Consider the following 11,200-nt stretch of genomic DNA (forward strand, 5'->3'; position numbering starts at 1 on the left):
TCAAAAAAATCATGAATTTTCACAAAAATATAATATTTCACACAATCCTTAAAAATGGTCTAAAAACACAAACTTTTCGGATGGTGCAGATTTTCCATACTAAAGTTTTCGGCATAAATTTTGTCCACGTGGAATACCAAAAAACCTATGTGTAATAGTTGGAGCTATCTTCTATTTTGTGAGGAAGATGAAACTGATATGGTAAGGATGCTCTAAAATTAGTGTCTATCGTCAACGTTGACAAAATTTATGTCGGAAACTTTAACATGGAAAATCTACACAATCATAGTACTCCTATTATTTTATGAAAAGTCGTTTTTTTCTGGTATCATATCGAAATTACTTTTTTAGACATTATTACGAGATGTCATTTGTATAAATATTTAAAACTGTTATATGACATATAATCGAGCTCAATGAAATTCCAATTCGATTAGCATGCCGATTAACGCGCAATTTGGATATAACTGACTCAAAACTCAAAATCGGTAAGTTGACTCGACTCCGTCATACATAATTTGACCCACTTTTCCATTTCGGGACGTCCCACATAATTTGACCCATTTCACATTTACCATTTTTGGTAGTGGACTTCGCATTCCACTAACTCATTCCTACTCACATTTAATTATAAAACTAATATATAAAAGTAGGACTCACCTTCCACTAACTTTTTCAACTCACTTTTCATTACATTTCTTAAAACCCGTGCCCGGTCAAAGTGTCCCAAATTATGTGGGACGGAGGGAGTATTTTTTATAAATAAATACATATAAAAAAATAAAAAAAAATTACTGATTTAATTTAAAGTAATGTTTAATTTCATAAACAATAGTTTTTGCAATGATTCTCCATTTATAAAATACTCCTTAAATAAAATACAGATATAGATTTGCAGATTTTGGAATTCGGTTGGATCCGAGCACCTCTAATTCGAGAAATCGAAGTATGTGTTTGTGAGAGTTGGACTGCTCTTAACTTCATTTGAATTTGTTGCTGTGAGAGTTGGACTGCTATTTGACTATTCAGTTGGATGAATTTCTGGTTCAATTGGATCTGATCTGATTGAGTTCGCATCGCACTTCCAACAGGATGACTGAGGCGCAGCTGGATTCAAATCAACCGGTAAACCCTCTTTTTCATCGCTCCTCTTACTCGAATTTCGATCTGCATCCGCTTATATGATTAGAGATGATCTGCGTAGGCCGAGGCTATTGATGGCCCCAGAAATGTGCTGGATTTGGGAGCATTTGTTGGCGAATTGACTGATGAAGACGACGCGGCCAGGTTTTTAATTCTTCACTTGTTCGCTGTTAATACTCCTTGTTTCACCCTATTTCTTAATTTCTCCAATGTGTTGTATTGCCCTGCCCTATCTTTGCTGTCTCAGTGATGATTTCTCACTCCAAGGACTAGAGCAGGAGCTTGAAGACTGTAAAACTGACGATGTATGTCTTCACCTGTGTTCGGCACTCTGCTACTTGATCATCTTTGAAACTTGCCTCTGATTTTAATCCTCTATTTTGCACTGAAGGTGGTTTCTATGATACTGTCGAAAGGTTCATCATTGCGGGACTACACTAGGGATGTTGAGAACAATCTAAGGCAGACTGAACTCGAGTCTATTGAGGTTCAGATTCAATAGGATTGCAATCCTTTTTAGTTTCTAGCATTAGTACTTACCGATACTGCATTTAAAGAGAAATAATTCTACATTTGATATGCCTTTATGAGGGTCTGCTATGCCTTTAACCATAAAGCATCTAAAGAGAAATAATCCACAATACATCTAAGGATATATTTCTACATTTTATATGTATATATTTGGGACTTACATTTGAGATTTGCTAACTCGCGGTACCCCTTTTCCTTTTGGATCAATGCCAGGATTATATTAAAGAAAGTGACAATCTAGTATCTCTTCATGACCAAATTCATGAGTGCGACACCATCCTTTCACAAATGGAAAATCTCCTTAGTGGATTTCAGGTATCACATATTATTTTTACTTAGGGCTCAGTTGCCTCTCAATCTTCGAGAGACTATTCATGCTCAAGTGTAAAGTTGCTTTTTTCTTTGTTGGGGAATGGGGTGATTTGCTTTGGTTTCTTTTCAGAAAAGTTTGGTATACCCCCTTGTCTTTCAGTGTTACTTCATATTGCTCATGCAGTCATGTTTTTAGTGAATCACTTATTCAGTATTCTTTTTTTTCCTCTTTAGAATTGCAAGAGAAAGATCTTACTTTCAAATTCATTTAATAGGCAGAGATAGGTTCAATTAGTTCTGACATAAAGATTCTTCAAGAAAAGTCTATGGATATGGGGCTCAAGCTAAAGAATCGAAAGGTAATATTATTCATACTGCCTTAGAATATGTGTGTCATTGTTGCATGTATATCACCCTGTAGTTTCTTTGCATGCTTAAGCGAAAATTTGGTATTCCATTTTGTTCCCTTGTGCTCATATATGATTCCCTGATAAGTATTTGTTTTATATGTCAGGCAGCAGAATCGAAATTGTCTAAATTTGTTGAGGAAATAATTGTTCCGCCAAGGATGATAGACATAATAGTTGACGGAGAGGTACTTGAGGCCCCACTATCCTGTTCTCTTACTTTTATCTTTTATTGTTGAAAATAAAAATAATCTGACTGTGCTGGCTACATAATGATATATTACTATTATTTTATTTGTCTTGAATGACATATCTCTTCCATCTTATCATATGGAGATTTGTTCTCAATGCTTTGGCCTACAAGTGAAGTAACCTATTTTTCTACTTAACATGGTTTTAGTTTTATGCGTCATGGAATTGTTGCACATTTCAATGAAGTATTGCTTTGTGCCCACAACTGTTTGGTTTACAATTTTATTTTAATATCATATGACATGGTTAGTGGACATTATGTTGATATGTTGATAACCCCACAGGTGAATGAGGACTATATGAAGACCCTTGAGATTCTTAGCAAAAAGCTCAAGTTTGTTGAAGTTGATAGCATGGTGAAAACATCTAAAGCTTTAAATGATGTTCAACCTGAACTAGAAAAGCTTCGTCAAAAAGCAGTTTCAAAGGTATGTTCAAAGTGAATAATCATCAAGTTCTAGAGAAAAATTGAGGTATACATATTTATCACTGGCTATATTTTTTAGCTTTGGTTTCTTTTCCCTTTGTTTTTTGGGATTGGGCTTATGTGGTGGGTGGGGTGCTTGATTTTATAATATTAGCAATTAGCGACTAGTGAGATCTGATATTATTTTTTTGGCCTTTCTCACATGGAGTTCTCGATTTTATAGGTGTTTGACGTTGGTGAACAATTGTTTTTATTTTCTTACTTTACACATTTTTGCCTTTGAGTTGATGTTTCTACCATTAACATGCACGGGAACTTAATTTCCCCTGTTAGATTTTTTTTCCTTCAAGTTACTAGAATTGGAATTTGGACATTCGGTAGAGGTTGCTAATGTCAAACAAAGTCTTTGTGATATAGTTAAGATGACACGAAAGAAGATAAATTGAATTAATGAACATAAACTCCCTAAACAAGGGTCACATAGTCGAAAGCTAGCATAAGCAGCAAAATAGTCTTTGAAAGTGATTACACCCAAACAGTAGCGTAAAACACATATTCATACTGCCGTACTAGTCAGTAAGTAGTATGGCCACAAAATGCATGTAGCACAAAAGAAAAAAAAAATAATAATTGTCACAATAATAGTGAAATCAGTTAAAAACTCTAGTCGTCCATTGCTTGAAACCTGCAGCGAGTTCCATCCCCACTCAGTGCTGCTCTATGACTTTATGTATGTCTCAGCAATTCATTGAGATATATCCTCAGGAATATGTGAACAAAATGTTAGCTAATGACTTGGAATGGTCTCAACAATGGCTTTTTAAATGTTCTTCCTCTTACTAGTTTCTGATTATCCATTATACCTAATTCGTTTAATTCACAAGTTGGTCTGTGTTATACAGCTGACTGGTTTTCTTTTTTCCCTGCCCCTTCTGAAAGGTGTTCGACTTCATGGTTCAGAAACTAACCGCTTTAAGGAAACCCAAGACAAATGTTCAGATTCTTCAGCAAAGTGTTCTTTTAAAATACAAGTAAGATATTCTCTCTTCTTGTTGGTTGAAACTACAATCTTGACCGATGCAACTTGGAGTTGTGCAGCATCAGCGAAATTGATTTTCATTAAACATGACCAGTACTCCGCCTTCTGTTTTAAGCTTTAAGCTTGTATTTAATTTCTCACTTCTCTTAACAGATAGAATAGAATCAAAATTGATGTTATTAGCTTGTAAAATATTTTTTTTTGTGAACAAAAAGCATACTAATATAATTGTGGTGTTTGCTTCAGTAATATGGATATCTTGCTATTTTGTGTTGGTCATTGACCTATTAAATTGTGACACTCTGACCATGTGGTTTTGTAAAATTGAATCTCTGCCATGCAATATCTGCTGACTGTACTTATGTTGGTCCTACATGCTGGAAGAATTATCTATGGTGAATTTTCTGTATATTCTGTCATCTATGCTACTTGATAATATTGAAATCATCAGGAGTTATTGAGAAAAAATCTATATCCCCGAGAATTAATGCAGATGAATACGCACCATGTTGATTTCTTTGTCAAAATCTAGGCATGATTAATATCTATGCTCCAGTGCGAAGGGAGTGTTAGAACTAGAATTAAAATTTAATATATGGTGTAAATTGTAGAGCAAGATAGTGATTTCCTAGTTCTGTTTGGACTCTTGTGTATATATAGGTGCTTTGATAAGTAGGTGAATTTAGTGAACAGATTCCCCTACCTTTGAATTAACACAAAGCAATTATGATTTTTTCCGTTGAGTGCTTTAGAGAAGCTGTCTCCCAATTGGTTTGAAGTTCTCTTATGTCCTGTAGAATCAATACCAATATTCCTGGTATGCTCATGTAAGTCTGAATTAGATGCAAAGTGTAACCTGATTGTCATGACACAAGAGTTCTAACAGAACTAGGAAAGCACTAACTTGCTCTGCAACTTATACCATATTACCATATTATATAATTCTTATTCTAACACTTTGGTAATTAAATGCTGCTGACATTGCTGGGTATAGCAGTGGCTATGTTCTTTTGGTAGAAAACTAGGCCATGTACTCATTGCATCTTGTGTGGTTAGCTTGCTAATGTTGTGATATTGTGAATTTGTGGTTATTCTAAGCAATAGTCAACATATGATGTTTTAGTTTTATGTCAAACATGCAGATATGTGATTTTGTTTATGAAGGAGCATGGGAAGGAGGTGTATCTTGATGTTCGTGCTGCATATATTGATACCATGAATAAGGTATTATTCAGAATGTTGTTTGCAGATGATTAATTAGTGTATTTGCATCCAAGTTGAAGTCATATCTTGAAGTGATTGTAAGTACCTGATCAATCTATTGTGGGGCAAGGGGCTCTCTGACTTGTCCTTTACACTCTTTTATGAACTTGATTGTCATCTCTATTTTTGTCTGGTTAAATATTTAACCATGGACACTTATTGAATTGCCAACATCATTGAGTTGACCACTCTGGCTTTTCATATATTTACTGGTTCTGCAACTTTCAGTTATCATGGAATGGAAAAATTCTGTATGTAGCATATAAGTGGATTTCGAGGAATGGGAACTCTTCTTTTAGATTTTGAACTGGCTTTTAGCGGAATTTACAGTTCTCCTCTTGAGGACCTTATTTCAGTGGAAGTTAGTTGCCATATAAATACTTGTGTTTGCTGATTTTAGAATTTCTTGGATTATTTAGTGTGCAATCTCTTGCTAAGTCATGAAAATCACATGGCTATTCTTTTTTCCTCCTGTACTAGTTGCACATGCTAGTGAAAGCATTATGTTGAGTCTCTACATAAACTGATACATATGATTCTATTTTGCAGGTCTTAAGTACAAATATTCGAGCTTATATTCAAGCCTTAGAGAAGCTGCAATTGGATATAGCAACATCAAATGATTTGATTGGTATTGACACAAGAAGCACCAGTCTTTTTTTGAGAGGAAGGGAACCATTGAAAAATCGGTCTGCTGTTTTTGCCTTAGGAGAAAGGATAAATATCCTCAAGGTGTGAATGTGTTATCTATACACCCTTTCAAAACCTGTTATTTCAATGCTCAGTGGTCATACCTTATTAAATTTCATTCTTTCATGCATCAATAATATAAGGTTGATGTCCCACAAAATTGGAATCCACCGTAGTAGTAGTAGTAGTAGTAGTAGTAGTAGTAGTAGTAGTAGTATAAAGCTGCACTTGTAGTTATAGATTTTCTATGGTATTGTGCTGTCATAGCAACCCTCTGCGTTAATCAAGGAGCTGATATCATACCTTTTCAATGCACATCTTGCTTCTTCTCTCGTTTCTTTACAGGAAATTGATGAATCTGCTTTGATTCCACACATAGCTGAAGCCAGTTCTAAAAAGTATCCTTATGAAGTCCTTTTTAGGAGCTTGCAGAAGTTGCTTATGGATACTGCTACTTCTGAGTACGATCAATATTTTCTGGGATCTTATTTGAATTTCACATTTTCTCTTCTGCCATATGCTTAACTTATCTGGTGTCATCTTTCAGATATCTATTCTGTGATGAATTCTTTGGAGAAGAATCAATGTTTTATGACATATTTGCTGGTATGTGAATCTTTTTTCTTTCGGTGCCAAGTTTACCTCCTAACCATTATCTGAGACATTTAAGGCACCTCTTTGCTAAACTTTCAGGTCCTTTCTTAGTAATTGATGAACACATGAACACGATTCTCCCTAACTGTTTTGATGCCATTGGTTTGATGCTCATGATTCGTATTATATACCAGCACCAGGTAAAATATGAAGTGATTGGATCTTCTTATTTGAGTTCTGTTCAAGTTTTGCAGTATAACCTTGATGATGTCATCTCTTCATCCGCACTCTGATTCCTTTAAATTAATGTATTTAAATTTCTGGTAAAATAAAAAATTGTATTCTAGTTACTTTTTCCTTATAGCAGTTGATAAATATTGTACTAGATGTAATATATTTTCCTTATGGTGATTAGTTGCATTTAGTGCCAAATCAAGGTCATTTTTTAAGGGTAAATATCACTTACTGTACCAATGTTTGCAGCGATAACAGAAGTATCCCAATGTAAGATACTTGCACAAAAGTACCAACGTTTCCGAAAATTCACTTGTGTCCCAATTTTTTTACGGTGTCCAGATGATGAGGTGGCATGGCGGAATTCACATGTGACATTTTTTACGTCTGCACAATATATGACGTGAAGTTATTTTACAAAAATGTCTGATTTGAAAATATAATTTACCCTCGATACCTAGGTAGGAGGTTTTGAGATGCTCTATTGGGGCTACAATGATTGCGGCATATATTGTGGGTACATCACCATTCAGGTGTAGAGAATTTTGTGTTGGGACACAAACATGATTTTTTCGGAAGCGTTGGGTACTTTTATCCAATTATGCTTATGTCAGTACATATCTGTTCTACTTATTATTGCATCCATAACAATTTTTGGTGCACTAATTTAAGCATTTTATTTAGCCTTCTGCTCATTCTCTACAGTCTCTTTCTTGTATTAATTCTCCCTGGAACATGTATGTTGTAACAAATGTAGTCTAACTGCAGTGGGTCTATTTGCATCTGTATAGTCTACACCTCTTTTTCCTATTCACATCTGCTTTATTCTCGAGTTCTCTCTGGAAAAATCGAGCAACATCTATTCTTCCGTAAATTCTTTCTTTTTATTCAGCATTTTTGAGGTCATATAATCTGAATTATTTATTTTGTTTTTTTCTCAGCTTATAATGTCTCGGAGGCGAATACCATGTCTAGATTCATACTTGGATAAGGTACATGTCACCAGTTCTGCTAAGTGAACATATGGCATGAACCCTGCGTGATGAATCTAATTGTTTTATCCTTCTACATCTGCCTGGTTTTGTGTGTATGACCTGCTAGCAGATGGGTTTCTGGGGGGGTGTACGTGTGTGTTTTCTTCCTGTTGTCATTTACTATTATTCAACCCCACCCTTTTTTTAGTTGATTTCAGAGCAGGTATAGGTCTTGTGTTGAGTGAATACCTTGAACTATTTAAAGAAAACCATAACTCATTTATGGAAGGTATCCCTGTTGAGTCAGATTAGAATGGTGATTGAAGTAGGAGAATTAGTTTTAGCTTCACCAGAACAGAGTGTCTAGTTCCACAACCAGACTTGAGTACGACCTGACCTATGTTTGTCATATGCGGTAGTCTAAAATATGAAATCCAGAGGCCAACAATGGGTTACATTGTAAACTGATGGAGACATTAATCATACTTACATTAACCTATAAGCTTATTACTTTTTCTAGTATTTCTAAAGTAGTGTAGGCTATAAATAATCATATTCTGGTGCAAACATTGAATAAGCATTTGGCACAAGTCAACAATTGTAATTTCTTAAACATTTGGTGGTTACTCTGCTGAATGAATCTACCAGAAAGTGTTTTGGTATGTGATAAAATATTAAACTCTTTCTGGAATGAATGCGTGCAGGTTAATATTTCTCTATGGCCACGGTTTAAGATAGTGTTTGACATGCACGTGAACAGCCTACGAAATGCCAATGTCCGGGGTTTATGGGAAGATGATGTGCATCCACATTATGTTATGAGACGCTATGCAGAATTTACGGCTTCACTAATTCAACTTAATGTGGATTATGGAGATGGTCAGGTTAGAGATACAAGGTTTCTCTGTCAATAATTGTTAATAGGTCAAAATTTACCTGCAATGTCATTCTTATGTGGAACTGGATAAATTATTGCAGCTAGAACTCAACTTGGAAAGATTGCGAATGTCAGTGGATGATTTGCTTGTCAAGCTCGCCAAATTGTTCCAGAAACCAAAGTCACAAACTATATTTTTGATAAATAACTATGACATGACAATTGCTGTACTGAAGGTACATGCACGATGCATCCCCCTTCCCCCAACCAAACAAGGAAACGATCATACCCTTATATGACACACACACACACACACACACACCCCATATAAGAGAACTCAATATTTTATTGTAGTAACGCCTCCTGACATTTCTAATTCCTACCATGTATATTTCAGGAAGCCGGTCCCGATGGTGGAAAAATTCAAATGTACTTTGAAGAGTTGCTGAAGAGCAATACGGCCATTTATGTGGTAATCTTGACAGTTTCTGCTCATTTAATCTGCTGTTGACTAAATTTTGAAGGAAATTGTTTGTTGCCTTTTCCAATTAAACTTGGCAAGTAAATTGGAGGCAAAAAAGATCTCAAAATCATGTGTAGTAGACTTGTCTATTTGGTGAATAATCGGTTAAAGCCAGATAGCAAATGTCTTGGGTTGAATGCGTTGCTAATGAACGTACTATGCAGGAGGAACTGCTTGCAGAACACTTCCGTGACCTAATCAAGTTTGTAAAGACAAGAGCTTGTACGTCTCGCAACATATTTTTTTTTTATTATAATTGTAGATTGTATTTCTGGGAAATTGGTCTATATTTGATTTTTATCCATGAATTATCAGCTGAGGACCCAAGGTCAGGGTCAGGGCAGCCAATTACTGCGAGTGAAGTTGAAATTATCGTCAAGGATTTTGGCAGCAGATGGAAAGCTGCAATAGAGTTGATGCACAATGATGTTATTACTTCCTTTAGCAACTTCTTATGCGGTATGGAAATTCTGAGAGCTGCTCTGACTCAGTTACTGCTTTACTACACCAGGCTTTCCGATTGCACGAAGAAAATTGCTGGTGGGTCTGCCTTGAACAAGGATTTGGTTTCCATATCTTCAATAATGTATGAAATTAAGAAATATTCTAGAACATTTTAGTGTTTCATTTCATTTTTCTTGAGATCAGTGTACTAAAAAGACAAGCTTGGCGTTTGGAAATCTTACTTGTAAGCTGTTTGTGCACTACTGTTTGTAATCAGCTCTGGATATTCTGTTTGCATGTTTAGGTTTCTTTGTATAAACCACATGATCAAATGTAACATCCTTGGACCTACTCAAGTAACAACAACGAGGACTTGTACATGCCATGCTTATATCAATTATGATACTGATGTCTGAAAATATTGGTTGTTTATAGTACTATCAATTATGATACTGAAGTTTGAAAATATTAATACTCCCTCCGTCCGGCATTAGGAGTCCCGGTTGAGTTGGGTGCGGGTTTTAAGAAATGTTTGAATGTGTAATAATTTGAGTGTGTGATATGGAACGTGGGACCCATTTGCATTATTATTTGCTTTATTCTTTGGATGTATTTTTACTTGTGCTTTTTAGTATTTTATTTTATAATATTTTTATTTCACTTTTTATGGAAATGTCTAACCGGGACTCCTAATGCCTGATGGAGGGAGTATAAAACTAAAGTGATGTTGGTAACAAAAGCTATCCTCAACATTGTATCACGCATTCTTGATGAGGAAAAATCAAAATTACACAATACAAGTAAAATGGTATAGACAGTAGTAGGGCTGACAATTTTTGGCAGGACACGAACCTGCACAAAATTAATGGGTAAGTGTCAAAGCTTATTGGGTTCGTGTACTTATTGTGTCGACACGAAAATTCGTGTTACTCGTTAAGAAATAATATTATAATATTATTATTTTATTTATTTTAAAATTTAAATTAGGTTTAGTCTAATGGAGCACTTAGTATTAGAGGTGCCCATGGTTTCCGGTTCCGGCGGTTAACCGCCGGTTCCTGTTCCGAACCAGAACCATGACAATTTTTACGAACCGGAACCGTCGTATTTGGAACCGCGGGCCGGTTCCGGTTCAAGATTTTACGAACTGAAACCGTCACCGAACCGCCGGTTTCACGGTTCCGGCGAGGTATCCGAGGCTCAGCTGTTGGCAGCTTTTTCAAGCGGTTTTTTGACTGGAACCGGCAAAAACCGGGGTTTTCCGGCGGTTCTGCCGGTTTCGGCCGATTTTCAATTTTTTTTTTTAATTCTGATTTTGAATTCAAATTGATCCATTTTCCCCCCATTTTTGAGTTTTCCGGCGATCAGATCTACTAGCTTTTCGAATTGAGTGTCGCCTTTGGGTGGTGGCGCCGCCCGCAGCCTATTGCATTTTCTCTTCTCACTTTCTACACTGGACATAGCTAAGATTGAGCAAATAAAAGAAGGAT

General features: G+C 35.7%; 1 protein-coding gene across 2 annotated transcripts; it reads left to right on the forward strand.

Moving 5' to 3' along the window:
- Positions 1 to 854: 854 nt before the first annotated feature.
- LOC121805815 (vacuolar protein sorting-associated protein 52 A-like) lies at positions 855 to 10,073 on the forward strand. Of its 2 annotated transcripts, XM_042205824.1 has the most exons (20): positions 858 to 1,125; positions 1,205 to 1,287; positions 1,391 to 1,448; positions 1,535 to 1,630; positions 1,888 to 1,989; positions 2,262 to 2,345; positions 2,501 to 2,581; positions 2,930 to 3,073; positions 4,012 to 4,103; positions 5,254 to 5,335; positions 5,924 to 6,106; positions 6,410 to 6,525; positions 6,612 to 6,670; positions 6,758 to 6,858; positions 7,834 to 7,884; positions 8,571 to 8,750; positions 8,845 to 8,979; positions 9,141 to 9,215; positions 9,431 to 9,488; positions 9,582 to 10,073. In XM_042205824.1, the coding sequence occupies exons 1-20, from the start codon at positions 1,093 to 1,095 to the stop codon at positions 9,884 to 9,886; spliced, it is 2,118 nt and encodes a 705-aa protein (XP_042061758.1). In that variant the 5' UTR covers positions 858 to 1,092; the 3' UTR covers positions 9,887 to 10,073. The 2 variants fall into 2 exon arrangements, with proteins under 2 accessions (XP_042061757.1, XP_042061758.1); XM_042205823.1 differs by having other exon boundaries at positions 855 to 1,125; positions 9,431 to 10,073.
- The last annotated feature ends 1,127 nt before the right edge of the window (positions 10,074 to 11,200 follow it).

The sequence above is a fragment of the Salvia splendens genome, chromosome 5 (genome assembly GCF_004379255.2).
Source record: "Salvia splendens isolate huo1 chromosome 5, SspV2, whole genome shotgun sequence".
Lineage (NCBI taxonomy): Eukaryota > Viridiplantae > Streptophyta > Magnoliopsida > Lamiales > Lamiaceae > Salvia > Salvia splendens.